Source organism: Carcharhinus amblyrhynchos, chromosome 2 (assembly GCF_965287045.1).
Source record: "Carcharhinus amblyrhynchos chromosome 2, sCarAmb.v2.hapA, whole genome shotgun sequence".
NCBI classification, from domain to species: domain Eukaryota; kingdom Metazoa; phylum Chordata; class Chondrichthyes; order Carcharhiniformes; family Carcharhinidae; genus Carcharhinus; species Carcharhinus amblyrhynchos.
In genome coordinates, this window is record NC_137325.1 from 102789719 (window position 1) to 102803722 (window position 14004).

Consider the following 14004-nt stretch of genomic DNA (forward strand, 5'->3'; position numbering starts at 1 on the left):
TCTTTAAGGAGATCTTTCTTGGTGCTCAGCGGAAATTTATTCCAATGGTCAAAAAGGACAGTAGGAGGAGAGGTAATAAGCCGTGGATAACGAAGGAGGTGAAGGAAAGTGTTAAATTAAAAGCGGAGGAATTTAGAGTAGCTAAGAGTAGTGGGCGAGAAGAGGATTGGGAGAGGTTTAAATGTCAACAAAGATTGACAAAGAAGTTGATAAAGAAGGGTAGGAGAAACTATGAAGCTGGGCTAGCGCTTAATATAAAAAAGGATAGCAAGAGTTTTTATAAATATATAAAAAGGAAGAGGCTGGCTAGGGTGAACGTTGGTCCTTTAGAGGATGAGAAAGGGGACCTAGTGGTGAGGGATGGGGATATGGCTAAGGTATTGAATAACTTTTTTGTTTCTGTCTTCATGGAGGAGGACGTGAATAATTTGCCAGGTGTTAGTGATGGAAAGGTGGTAGGACTGGAGGGTCTTAATGACATTACTGTTACTAGAGAGGCAGTGCTCGACAGACTGGAGGGGCTGATTGTGGACAAGTCCCCAGGACCAGATGGAATGTATCCGAGGATTCTGAAAGAAATGGCGGAGGTGATAGTGGATGCCTTGGTGGTTATTTTCCAGACGTCGCTGGATTCCGGGGAAGTGCCGGAAGATTGGAAAACGGCTAATGTTACGCCGTTGTTTAAGAAGGGTGCCAGGCAAAAGGCGGGGAATTATAGGCCGGTTAGTTTAACGTCTGTTGTAGGTAAAATGTTAGAATCCGTCATTAAGGGGGAAATTGCGAGGCATCTTGAAGGCAATTGCTTGATAGAGCGGACGCAGCATGGTTTCATTAAAAGGAAGTCGTGTCTGACAAATTTACTGGAGTTCTATGAGGATGTGTCTAGGGCGGTGGATAGAGGAGAGCCGGTGGATGTGGTCTTTCTGGATTTTCAGAAGGCGTTTGACAAAGTACCTCACAAGAGGTTATTGCAGAAGGTCGAGGGACATGGATTTGGGGGTAGGGTGTTAGCGTGGATAGAGGATTGGTTGTCAAATAGGAGGCAGAGAGTGGGGGTCAACGGGTGCTATTCGGATTGGCGGATGGTGACTAGTGGAGTGCCCCAGGGGTCGGTGCTGGAGCCTCAGCTTTTTATCATTTATATAGATGATCTGGAGGAGGGAACCGAGTGTAGGATGTCGAAATTTGCTGATGACACCAAGATTGGGGGAACGGCAAATTGTGCGGAGGGTGTGGAGAGTCTGCAGAAGGATCTAGATAGGCTGGGCGAATGGGCCAGGAAATGGCAAATGGAATTTAATGTTGGCAAGTGTGAGGTGGTCCACTTTGGTAGGAAGAATGGTAGGAAGGACTATTACTTACGGGGCGAAAAACTGCAGCAGGCGACGGTGCAGAGGGACCTTGGGGTCCTTGTGCATGAGTCGCAAAAACCCTGCTTGCAGGTGCAGCAGGTGGTCAGGAAGGCGAATGGGATGCTGGCCTTCATAGCGAGGGGGATTGAATATAAAAGTAGGGAGGTCTTGCTGCAGCTGTATAGGGCATTGGTGAGGCCGCAGCTGGAGTACTGTGCGCAGTTTTGGGCGCTGCACGTGTGCAAAGATATTTTGGCCTTGGAGGGAGTGCAGAGGAGGTTTACTAGGCTGATACCGGAGTTGAGGGGGTTGAGCTATGAGGAGAGGCTGAATAAACTAGGCTTGTACTCGTTGGAGTTTAGAAGAATGAGGGGAGATCTCATTGAGATGTATAAGATGATGAATGGGATGGATATGGATAGATGGAGAGACTCTTCCCGCTCAAAAAAGACAGTAGGACTAGGGGGCACAGCCTCAAGATAAAGGGGGGCGGTTTAGAACGGAGTTGAGGAGGAACTTCTTCACTCAAAGGGTGGTGAATCTCTGGAATTCTCTGCCCGTTGAAGTGGTGGAGGCTGCCTCGCTAAATATTTTTAAGACGCGGGTTGATGGGTTTTTGATAAGAGAGGGGATTAAGGGTTATGGGGAGAGGGCGGGAAGGTGGAACTGAGCCACGACAGATCAGCCATGATCTTATTGAATGGCGGGGCAGGCTCGAAGGGCTAGATGGCCTACTCCTGCTCCTATTTCTTATGTTCTTATGTTATTAAATGGCTGATCAGACTCAATGGGCTGAATGGCCTCATTCTGCTCCTATGTCTTGTGGTTTAATTTCAAAATGCACTTCTTCACAGTGAGTGATGAGCAAAAAGTACGGAACTCCCTTCTTCAAAAAGATGTTGAGGCAAGGTCAGTTGAAAAATTCAAGTAGATTTTTGTTAGTTAACAATATTAAGAGAAACATAGCAAAAGTGGGTAAATAGAGTTGAGATACAGATCAATCATGAGCTAACAAGTTCAGCAATTAAATTTGCTATGATATAGATTATTCTGGACAAAGAAAGAGGCTCTTCGAAATATTGCCACTGGGGAGATGCGTTTATTTAATTATTTAAATAATGTCTCACAACAACTTTGCAGTAGCCAGGAGGGGATTGGTTATGGTGGGCTGGGAAGAAGCGGAGAAGCACCGGATCCAGGCTCTGGAACCACAACCAAATTCAATAGAGTATTACCACTGGCCATTTAGCATTTATTAATTTCACATGTGAAGTCTCATTTAATTACTCTAAGTTTACTAGCTATTGATGATCTTGTTAGATGGACACTTGCATTTTGGAAAACTATGGAGTTTCCTGAAGTCTGCTTAAAATTGGCCACAGACTGCAATCAGTAAAGATAGACAACAACAGCTCCTCCATGATCATTCTCAACATTGGTGCCCACAAGGCTGTGTCCTCAGCTCCTTACTATACTTCTTGTACACATATGAATGTGTGGCCAAATTCCCCTCCAGCCTGATTTTCAAGTTTGCTGATGACACCACCATAGTGGGTCAGATCTCTATGATGAAACAGAGGAAGGAGATAGAAAATCTGGTGAAGTGGTGTGACGACAATAATCTCTTCCTCAACATCAACCAAACAAAGGAGATAGTCATCGACTTCAGGAAGCGTAATGTCTACATCAACACAGATGAAGTGGAAACTGCCAAGAGCTCCAAGGTTTTACGTGTTCAGATCACCAAGCAACCTGTCCATGCTGCCGCTATAGTTAAGAAAGCCTAATAATGCCTCTACCTTTTCAGGAGGCTAAGGAAATTTGGCATGTCCACTACGACTCTCACCAACTTTTACAGATACACCATAGAAAGCATCACAACTTGGTATAGCTCCTGCTCTGTCCAGGGCCACAAGAAACTACAAAGGGTCATAACCCAGCCCATCACACAAACCAGCCTCCCATCCATCTACACAGTTTATACTTCCCATGCTCGGAAAAGCAGCCAGCATAATCAAGGACTCCATGCACCCTGGACATACTCTCTTCTGTCGGGAAAAGATACAAAAGTCTGAGGACACGTACCAACTGATTCAAGAACAGCTTCTTCTCTACTGCCATCAGACTTTTGAATGGACCTACCTTGTATTAAGTTGATCTTTCTCTATACCCTAGCTTTGACTAAAATACTACATTCTGCACACTCTCCTTTCCTTCTATGTACAGTATGATTTATTGGTACAGCACAAGAAACAATACTTTTCACTGTATCCTAATACATGTGACAATAATAAATCAAGTCCAAAATCTGAAACAATAACTTGAAAATTACTGCACAGTCCAACTTAGTCATTCTGCCTCTTGCTTACTTCAAGGTCAAACTTTAAAATATAAACTTAGTTCGATAAAGTGTCCCAGCTGCATATACACTGAAGATTAAAAACTCTTCTACATTTCAAGAATATCTTAACCAATGAGTTTATTAAAAAGGTAAAAGTCATTTTAAAGAATATTGTAAGCACGTTTTGAATGGATAATTAATTCTAGTGTGCAAATCAAATGTCCTAGTCATTGGTCCTAGATTAAGAGTTACTAAAGCAAATAACATCCTGCAATATAAACATTTCCTCTTCTCAGGCAACTGTCACTATTGTATCTGAGAAGAAAAAAATGCGTCCTTTTGTTAAGCCTACATTAGTACAAGTAACAACTCTTATATTTTCAAAACTAATATTTATCTTTTCTCAGCAACATTGTTTCAAGGAGTTTAAAATTAAAAAAGTAATCAAAAAGTAGGTGCAAATATGTAAAAGTTCTTACCACTGACATCTCTATCACTGAGTTGTAATGCAATGGATGCTTCTGGTCTATCAAGACGAGTCTGAGTATAGAAAAAAGTGTAACAAAAAAATTAGAGTAGAATGTCATAATGGCAATCAAATATTTATAAAAAATAAAATCTATATAGAAATCAATAGGCTGCAGCAAAAAAAAACTTGATAAATTAAAGGCAAACTTAAAAGTCTAAACTGACAGTAGAGACAAAAACAAAAGATTGAAGTGTTTGAAAATACAAAGGGGTGAACATTGTAAAAGCAGCAAAGGCACCAACCCCAAATCTTGAATTATTAACATGATGATAATTTCAAGAAAATAAATTCACCACTACATTCTACTATTTGTGATATCAGAATATTTTAAGAGCTAGTTTAAGTCGTCTGAAGTTCTGATTCTCGAGTGGCACTATGAATGCCCTGTATAGGATTCCTGTTGTGCAAGATATGAATACATCTTCTCTTTTTGCATTTTTTTTTAAGAAATATAACATTTTTAAAAATGCAGTCCATTCTCTATAGATTTTATTGGATCATTGGAACTAGCCCCAACCTTCATTGCCTGCCTCTATTTCACCCTCCTCAAGCCAGGACCAAATTTTGTCATATTCAAGCAGAGCTGATTATAGTTTACCCCTTCAATGCAGACCTGAAAGAGGCTACCACATCAATTGTTTTTTTTTAAAACAGTTGTTGAAGGCATGACCATGGTGCTTGCCTAGCCTTCTCAAAGATGAAAATTGGACCATCTATCGTGGATAGTTTCTCTGACCCCTACTCCCTTTTGATGAGTGTGACAAAGGAAATCAAGGCAACACTCTTCGCTAAGGAGAAAAAAGCACAGCAGAAACAGGTGGTGCGGGCTGGGGGGGAGGAAATATTATCCACATTACATGCCACATTGTGACTATTATATCAAATGTATGTTTTGAAGCTGCACGATAACAGCTTTTATTTATAATTTCCCACGAAGTCAAATTAATTTTGCAAGATTGCTAAAACAGAGGTCATGTGCCACTTTTGCCTCTTCATTATGTGGCATCATGTCTATATTATTATTATAAGAATAAGATTGAATAGTTTTACATGTCCTTATTTTATACACAACAACTTGTATCCACATAGCACTTCTAATGTTGTAAAATGGACCCAGGTGCATCACAGAAGCATTATCAAAATATCTGGCATTAAGCCACCTACGTTATGTTAGGACTGGTGACCAAGATCTTGGCCAAAGAGGTAGGATTTTAAGAAGTGCCCTAATTGAAGACAGAGAAATAATGATGTAGAGAGATTCAAGTACAGAATTCAAGAGCAAAGGTCTATGCAGCTGAAAGCTTAACATCAATGGTGGAGTGATAAAAATTGGAGTCAGAATTGGATGAGTATAAGGATCTGAGAGTGTTAATCTAAGCATGCCGGAATAGATAATCCTTGTTAAATATTTTAACCTGTTACTACATAAAAATGACTAAATTCTTAAACAAGATTCTTGGGCAAAATGTGATATGTATGCCTTCATTTATTGAAATTTTAATGAGTACTAACCAGTCTTGAGCTATTAATCATTGCTTTGACAGCATCATATTCTTCCCTCAGTGTATTCATTTGTGTTGTGTGGTCCCTTATCAAGGCTTCTGTTTCAGCAGAATATTTTGCTTCCAGTCTGGCCATTTCAACACCATGGCGCTCTTGTAGTTGATCAAGTTTTTCAGAACACTGACTTCTTATTTTTGTAACTTCCTCTGAAGAATTAAGGTGTGAAAGCTGGAAATTAGTCTGCTGTCCTGCATTTTTACAAGTGGTCAGTGGAACTATCACATCATCAGAAGTCAATATTTTGGTTTGGACTGCTGAGTCCATCAGGATTTTTATTGGTCTTTCTTTGGCCAAAGTATGTTTTGGTTCTGTGGTACAGCATTTCTGAGTTTGGGCATCTTGTTCCAAATGGAGATCTTTCTCTTTGAACAAGGCTTCCTTTGCAGTTTTGAGTTTTTTCTGAAGATTTATTATGATTAGTGCTTTTGCCTAAAAAAGGAACAATTATGGTTTTCAACAAACATTTTTGGTTTGCACTGTTAATAGATTTTCCAAGTAATCTTGGTAGCTGACTAACTAAGCGTACATTATCTGTTTGGTGCTGATGCATCATTATTGGTGAGGATCTGTGAATATCTCTTACATGTACAAGTACAAAGGTTTTTTTTAAAAAAATATATTTGTCATCTTAATTGCTAAAATGGGTGCACTAAAGAAACTCAATCTATTTATGAACACTCATCTTTTACAAGGTTTTGGAAATAATTTTACCAGTTATCAATGATTTTTTTCCTCAGCATTAAACTAGTTTGGTAATCCTTTTCCTTAAAAATATTGCATCCTTAAAATCAATTGTAAGCTAATACACTTATTCAAGATGATCGCTAGTTACAATGGATTACACTGTGCATAGCAAAATGGAGGAGACACTGAGATAAGGGAGAGGGTAAAGGAAAACAAAGATAAAGGAGGATTGAAGAGTAGCAAGAGAGATAACAAAGGAAGGGAAGAAGACAAGACTGAGATGAAAACAGCGAACAAGAGAAGGAACTTGAGGGGCAAGAGGAAGTAGTTATCCCTGTTTGCAGGTAAAATACATGTAACCTCAGTTTGCTTATGTAGCAACAGTTTCCCAATACAGAAACACAAGTGCCCAGTCTGTACCTGTAAGTCCTCTTGGAGTTTCTCAGTCTGACCTTTGTAATTATTTAATTGTTCTTTTGTTACTGCAGCTTCAGCTTTGACCTGTTCTAGTTCAGAAACTAGATCAGTTATGGAGGTGGATCCTTGTTGAACAGGAGTTTCTAAGTGTGAAACTTTCTTCTCACCAGCCTGCAAAGGCAGATTATGAACAGAGTTTTCAGAACTGATATATGAACACAATAAACTGTTGAATTTCAAAAAATATCTGTCCCAAAAAATTACCTATGAAACAAATCTTAACATCATTCAATTGTAGCCTAAAAATTTGTTGGGGTTGATCTAGCCATGGAAAACTATTCTATAACTTACAGTAACCTGGTATTTGATTATTTGATTTTTAAATGTTGTTAAAGCAGCACCATTTGGCTATAATTAACAGTTAGAATATACTTACAATTAAAGATGTTGAAATCCACCTCTCATTGTCTTGTTCTCCTGTTGGTTCTTTTGTCCTTTCTAACATGTGATACAATTCTTTTTCTGCTGCTTCTTTTTGAGTAGTTGAAAGTACTTTCCTTTCAAATTCAAGTTCTTTCTGGAGATTAATTAATTGCTGTTGCGCCTCAGATAGCTGCTCTCTTAACATGGTTAATTCTTTTGTTTGGTGTTCAACAGTTATCATTTCCTGCCTTTGCAGAATAATTGGATCGGTATATTTCGTTCCTTCTAGGCATATCTGTATTTCTTCTTCCTGTGGGTGTTCCAGGGGTGTTTTTACCTTATTATCAGAAACAGCTTCTCTTTCTTTAATTTGACTCCTCTGTTGCTCCACACATATCCTTATTTGCTGCTGCACTGCCTTTAACTGTGCTTGGCTCACTAGAACTGTTGCTACTTTCTCCCTGAGGGCCTCTTCCAAAATTAAAATTTGATTTTCATGCATTTCAATTTCAGTTTGGGCCTGTTCCTTTAGGCTTTGTATTTGCAGGTGACATGAATTTAACTCTTCGTCTTTTTTTTCCATAGCTGCCTGTAGCTCCTGCATTCTGACTTCCACACTACTGATGGGGTCTTCTGAAAAAACATCCTTTTTCTCTACTTGGGTTTTTATCATTTCTAATTCCCAAATTTGCAATCTTCTGTTCTGTTCTTCTAGTTTCTGCTTTGAAAGCATTAATTCTTCATTTTGCTTATCCATTTGTTGCTGCAACAGCTCTTTCTCTACCATCATCTTATCAAGCTGAAGTTTCAAAGTCTCTGCATCTTCAGAAGAAACTAGTCCCAATGGTATTCCTTTTGTCAGATCGTGCTGCAACTTTTCTATTACTTCATTCAACTGTTCAACCTCTTCCTCATAATATTTTTTTAGGCGTTCTTGATCACATTTTAGACATTCTATTTGGGCTTCCAGCTCCTTGATTTGTTCTTCATTTTTCCCAGTGACCTAAAACATAAAAAAAAGAACATTGAGTAGTTATATAGAATATCTAGGATTATACAAATGTAATGTTTCCAACAGGGATTTTTTTTCCCTATGACACAAACTTTCTTCATTTCTAACAAGCTTTGAATCTCCCACTCTCTGCCATCTCTATGTAAACTAAATTTTCTGTCAATTCACATGCACATTTTGCTTGTTGCAATGGACACAAGCGTATTAGTTTTACCCTCACTTACTTTTCCCTTGCCCACTGGATCATAAAGTCATAGGATCACAGAGATCTGCGACATAGAGAAGATCTTTCAGCCCATCGCATCTGCGCCAGTCAAAAACAATCCCCTAACCATTCTAATCCCATTTTCCAGCACTCTGCTCCAAGCAGGTACACATCTGAATACTTTGAAAATATTATGAGGGTGACTGCCTCCACCACCCTTTCAGGCAGCAAGTTCCAGTCTCAGGTGAAAAGCTTTTTCCTTACATCCCCTCTGAACTTCCTGCTCCTTACCTGAAATCTATGTCTCCTGGTCATTGACCTTGTTACCATGGGAAAGTTTCTTCCTGTCTATCTATGTTCTTCAATTTTACACATCTCAATCATGATTCCCTCAGTCTCCACTGCTCCAAGGAAAACAACTCCAATCCATTTCCATCCAATCTCTCTTCACAATTAAAAACTCTCCAGTACAGGCAACATTCTGGTAAATCTCCTATCATAGAATCCTTTGAAGCCTTTCCAGTGCTATCAGATCACTCCTATAACGCAGATTCCAGAACTTCACTCCCACGCTGTCTGTAGCTGAAATAACGTCTCATACAGTTGCAGCATAACCTCGTCGCTCAAACTCTATGCCTTGGCTAATAAAAGCAAGTATACCATATGCCTTCGTAATCACTTTATTCACTTGTTCTGCTAGCTTAAGAGACCTATGTACATGCACACTCAGGTCTCTCTGATTCTCGGTGCATCCCAAGGTTCTGCTGTTCAACAGGTATTCCCTTGCCTGGTTTGTCCTATCCAAGTGCAATACCTCACACCTATCCAGGTTGAAATCTATCTGCTACTAATCAGCCTGTCTATTTTCTTCTGTAATCTAAGGCTATTTTCCTCACTATTTACTATCCCACCAATTTTCATATCATCTCTCAACTTACTCATCAGTCCTCCTACATTTAAGTCCAAATCAATTATCTAAATCACAAACAGCAAGGGCTCTAACACTGATTCCTGCAGGACCCTACTTTACAGGCTTCCACTTTGAAAAACATTCCTCAACCATCACCCTCTGCTCCCTACCACTCAGTCAATTCTGGATCCTATTCAAATTTCGGTGGATCTGATGGGCTCTACTTCGCTAGCAGTCTCTCATGCAGGACCTTATCAAAAGCCTTGCTGAAGCTGACAACTTCAAATGCATTGTCCTCATCTACACACTTGGTCACCTCTTTGAAAAATTCAATCAAGTTGGCCAGACATAATCTCCCCTTAACAAAACCATGCTGACTGATCTTGATTCATCCCTGCCTCCCAAATGCAGATTAAAGCTGTCCCTCAGAATTACTTCCAATACTTTCCCCACCATTGAGGTTAGACTGACTGGTCTATAGTTTCCTAGTTTATCCCTGCCTTCCTTCTTGTATAATGGTACCATATTGGCTGTCTTCCAGTCCATTGTCACCTCTCCTATGGCTGTGGTATTTAAATGGAATTTAATGTTGGCAAGTGTGAAGTTGTCCACTTTGGTTGGAATAATGGTAGGAAGGGCTATTACTTACATGGCGAAAAACTGCAGCATGCAATGGTGCAGAGGGACCTCGGGGTCCTTGTGCATGAGTCGCAAAAACCCAGCCTGCAGGTGCAGCAGGTGGTCAGGAAGGCGAATGGGATGCTGGCCTTCATAGTGAGGGGGATTGAATATAAAAGTAGGGAGGTCTTGCTGCAACTGTACAGGGCACTGGTGAGGCCACAGCTGGAGTACTGTGTGCAGTTTTGGTCGCCGCACTTACGCAAGGACATTTTGGCCTTGGAGGGAGTGCAGAGGAGATTTACTAGGCTGATACCAGAGTTGAGGGGGTTGAACTATGAGGAGAGACTGAATTAACGAGTACAAGCCTAGTTTGAGTTTAGAAGAATGAGGGGACATCTCATCGAGACACATAAGATGATGAATGGGATGGATAGGATAGAGGTGGAGAGGCTCTTCCTGCTCAGAAAGGACAGTAGGACTAGAGGGCACAGCCTCAAGATAAAGGGGGGGCGGTTTAGAACAAAGTTGAGGAGGAACTTCTTCACTCAAAGGGTGGTGAATCTCTGGAATTCTCTGCCCGTTGAAGTGGTGGAGGCTGCCTCGCTAAATATATTTAAGACGTGGGTTGATAGGTTTTTGATAGGCAAGGGGATTAAGGGTTATGGGGAGAGGGCGGGAATGTGGAACCGAGCCACGACAGATCAGCCATGATCTTATTGAATGGCGGGGCAGACTCGAAGGGCTAGATGGCCTACTCCTGCTCCTATTTCTTATGTGGTGGGTGGCACAGTGACATAGTGGTGAGCACAGCTGCGTCAGAGTGCTGGGGACCCAGGCTCAATTTCCAGCTTGGGTCACTGTCTGTGCAGAGACTGTGCGTTCGCGCTGTGTCTGCATGGGTTTCCTCCGGGTGTTCTGGTTTCCTCCCACAGTCTAAAAGACCTGCTGGTTGGGTGCATTGGCCATGCTAAATTCTCCCTCACTGTACCTGAACAGTGCCAGAGTGTGGGACTTAGGGGATTTTCACAGTAACTTTATTGCAGTATTAGTGTAAACCTATTTGTGACACTAATAAATAAACTTGGAAAGGAATTGAAAATAGCTAGCGTCCCTGTTATTTCCTTCCTTGCTTCACTCAATAGCCTGGGATACATTTGATTCATCCCTGGAGGCCTATCTACTTTTAAGCCTGCCAGACCACTCAGAACTGAAATTTCTCATCCCTGGAACTATTCTTGTGAATCTTTTCTGAATTCTCTCAAATGCTTTCACATCTTCCCTAAAATGCAGTGTTCCAAACTGGACACAATAGTCCAGCTGAGGCTATTATATCGTTAACAATAGAGCCAAATACAATGTTTGCTTTATTAACTCTCAAAACCTGTCCTGTCACCTTCAATGACTTATGCATATGTACATCCTTCTGTGCTCCCTCACTCCTTTCAGAATTGTACTTTTTATATTGCTTATCAATGTTCTTCCCACCAAAATGTATCACAATTTTCTGCATAGAATTTCATCTGCCATTTGTCAGCCCATTCCGCCATCTTGTCTTTTGAAGTTTTATACCATCCTCCTCAGTTCACAGTGCTTCATCTCTTTCATAAATTTTGAAATTGTATCCTGTGCACTGAGGGTCTAGATCATTATTATATATCAGGAAGAGCAAAGGTCCAACACTGACCCATGGAGAAGTCCATTACAACCAGTTTGCGTGACATATTGGCTATCCGTTGATTGGCTGTCAGGCTGGAGGCGCTGGTTGTCAGGCTTGAATTTTATGCTGCGTGTCCATTTGGCACTACTTTTCTCTTCATTTTCCAACTTTTGCCACTCTGAATAACTATCTTTTATTCCCAATTTCTTCTTTCTGTCTTGAAGCCAGCTAGCAATCCTTTCTGCCATTTTTCCTCTGCCGCCACAAACTTTGATGTTGTCAAATATTATGGGATATCATATTAGGGGTCTTTTGGAAACTCAGAACAAACATATCTACTGCATTATCACCATCTATTCTTTTGGTTACCTCCTCAAAAAAATTCAAAAAGATTGATCAGGTAAGATTTTCCCATTTGAAATCCATGCTGACTCTTCATAATATTTCTCATATCTAGATGTTCTATTCTCTTTTAGCAGGTTTCCATTATTTTTTCCCATCTGACATTAAGCTGACTTCTATAATTTCTCAGACATGTTCTGCCCCCCTTCTGTGGAATTACATTTGCCAGAGAGCTAGTGCATTGGCAAAGTTATGAGCCTGACAGCATCTTGCTGCTCCAGAACTAGCTGCACCTACAACCAAGCTGTTCCAGGATATACAGCATTAACAACCATCTAACAAAGTGGAAAAATGCCCAATTATGTCCTATTCACAAAAAGCAAGACTAAACAAATGCAGTCAATTACTGTCCCATCAATCTACTCTCGGTCATTGAAGTGACGGGAGGTATCAAAAAGTTTTGTTTACAATACATAATCTGTTCACCATGCTCAGTTTGAGTTCCAACAGGTCCACTTGGCTTCAGACTTCATTACAACCTTGGTTCAGACATGGACAACATTGGCAAGACCAGGTGGGAGTGACAATTCTTGACATCAAGACAGCATATGGCTTGATTACATTGGCAAAATTGAAGTCAACAGAAATTAGGGCTGGACTGTCCATTGGGTGTATACCTACTCTGCGCAAAGAAAGTATTTGTGGATATTGTGGCCATTCATCTCTTCCTCAGGATGTAGCTGAAGGAGCTCCTCAGGACAATGTAGTTGGCGAAACCATCGTCAGCTGCCACTATGACCTACCCTCTGTCATAAAACCAGAAGCAGCAATATTTGACGATGGTTGTGTAGTGTTCAGGTCTAGTCGCGACTCCTCAAATAATGAAACAACCTATGCTTGCATGCAGAAATACCTGCACAACATTCAGGCTTGGCTGACAAGTGACCCGTAACATTCAAACCGCCATATCAAACCCCTTCATCACCGTTGACCGGAAACAAGGACAATTCGGATGGGCAATAACTCAAAATTTACCTGCAATGTGCACACCCTGTGAATGAACAAAAACACTGGCTTTCCATCTGCAAGAGGGCCAGTTTAGCATTCTCAACTTCACTATCTTTCCCTTGCTTATTCCTCTAATTTCCTAGAACCCTTTAGTCATCCAATGACAGGATTTTCCTCTGAATATGGTCTTTTGTGCACCCTCATTCCCTTAACCGGGGCATTGGTAATTATGCCTTCATACACAGAATTTCTTCCCTAAAAGCACTGTGTTTGGACACGTATTGATGACTTTTTTTGAAGTGTATTTCATTTGGATCAACTGTATTTATCACTTAGGGTTGCATGGTGGCGCAGTGGTCAGCAATGCTGCCACACAGCTCCAGGGATCAATTCCGGCCTCAGGTGACAGTCTGTGTGGAGTTTGTCCATTCTCCCCCTGTCTGCGTGGGCTTTCTCTGAGTGTTCAAGTTTCCTCCCATAGTCCAAAGATGTGGGGGGTTAGGTTGATTGGCCATACTAAATTGCCCCTTAATGTCAGAGGGATTATCAGGGTAAATGTGTTGTGTTACAGGATACAGCATGGGTGGAATTGTTGTTGGCGCAGGCTTGATGGGCCAAATGGCCTCCTTCTACCCTGTTGATTCTATGACTTTTAGCTTTTTTTAAGCTAGGAGCCAACTGAAATTGCTACAGACCATATAAAAGTAAATTTTTTTAATACTACAATGAAGTTACTGTGAGAGCCCCCTAGTCGCCACAGTCCAGTGACTGCTCAGGTCAATGTACCTAACTAGCACGTCTTTCAGACTGTGGGAGGAAACTGGAGCATCCCGAGAAAATCCACGCAGACAAGGGGAGATCATGCAAATTCCACACAATGACACAAGCTGGGAGTCAAACCCGGGTCTCTGACGCTGTGAGACAGCAGTGCTAACCACTG

At 40.9% G+C, this 14004-nt stretch overlaps 1 protein-coding gene across 7 annotated transcripts in view; it reads right to left on the bottom strand.

The window, feature by feature from the left end:
- Positions 1 to 14004, bottom strand: part of akap9 (A kinase (PRKA) anchor protein 9) — a 211579-nt gene that overhangs the window by 42553 nt on the left and 155022 nt on the right. For all 7 annotated transcript variants that reach the window (XM_080210240.1, XM_080210222.1, XM_080210231.1 and 4 more), the window contains 3 exons: positions 7323 to 8312; positions 6890 to 7057; positions 4173 to 4233 (listed from right to left, as the gene is read on the bottom strand). In XM_080210240.1, coding sequence (XP_080066366.1) covers positions 4173 to 4233; positions 6890 to 7057; positions 7323 to 8312 — 1219 coding nt within the window. The remainder of the gene's footprint in view (positions 1 to 4172; positions 4234 to 6889; positions 7058 to 7322; positions 8313 to 14004) is intronic.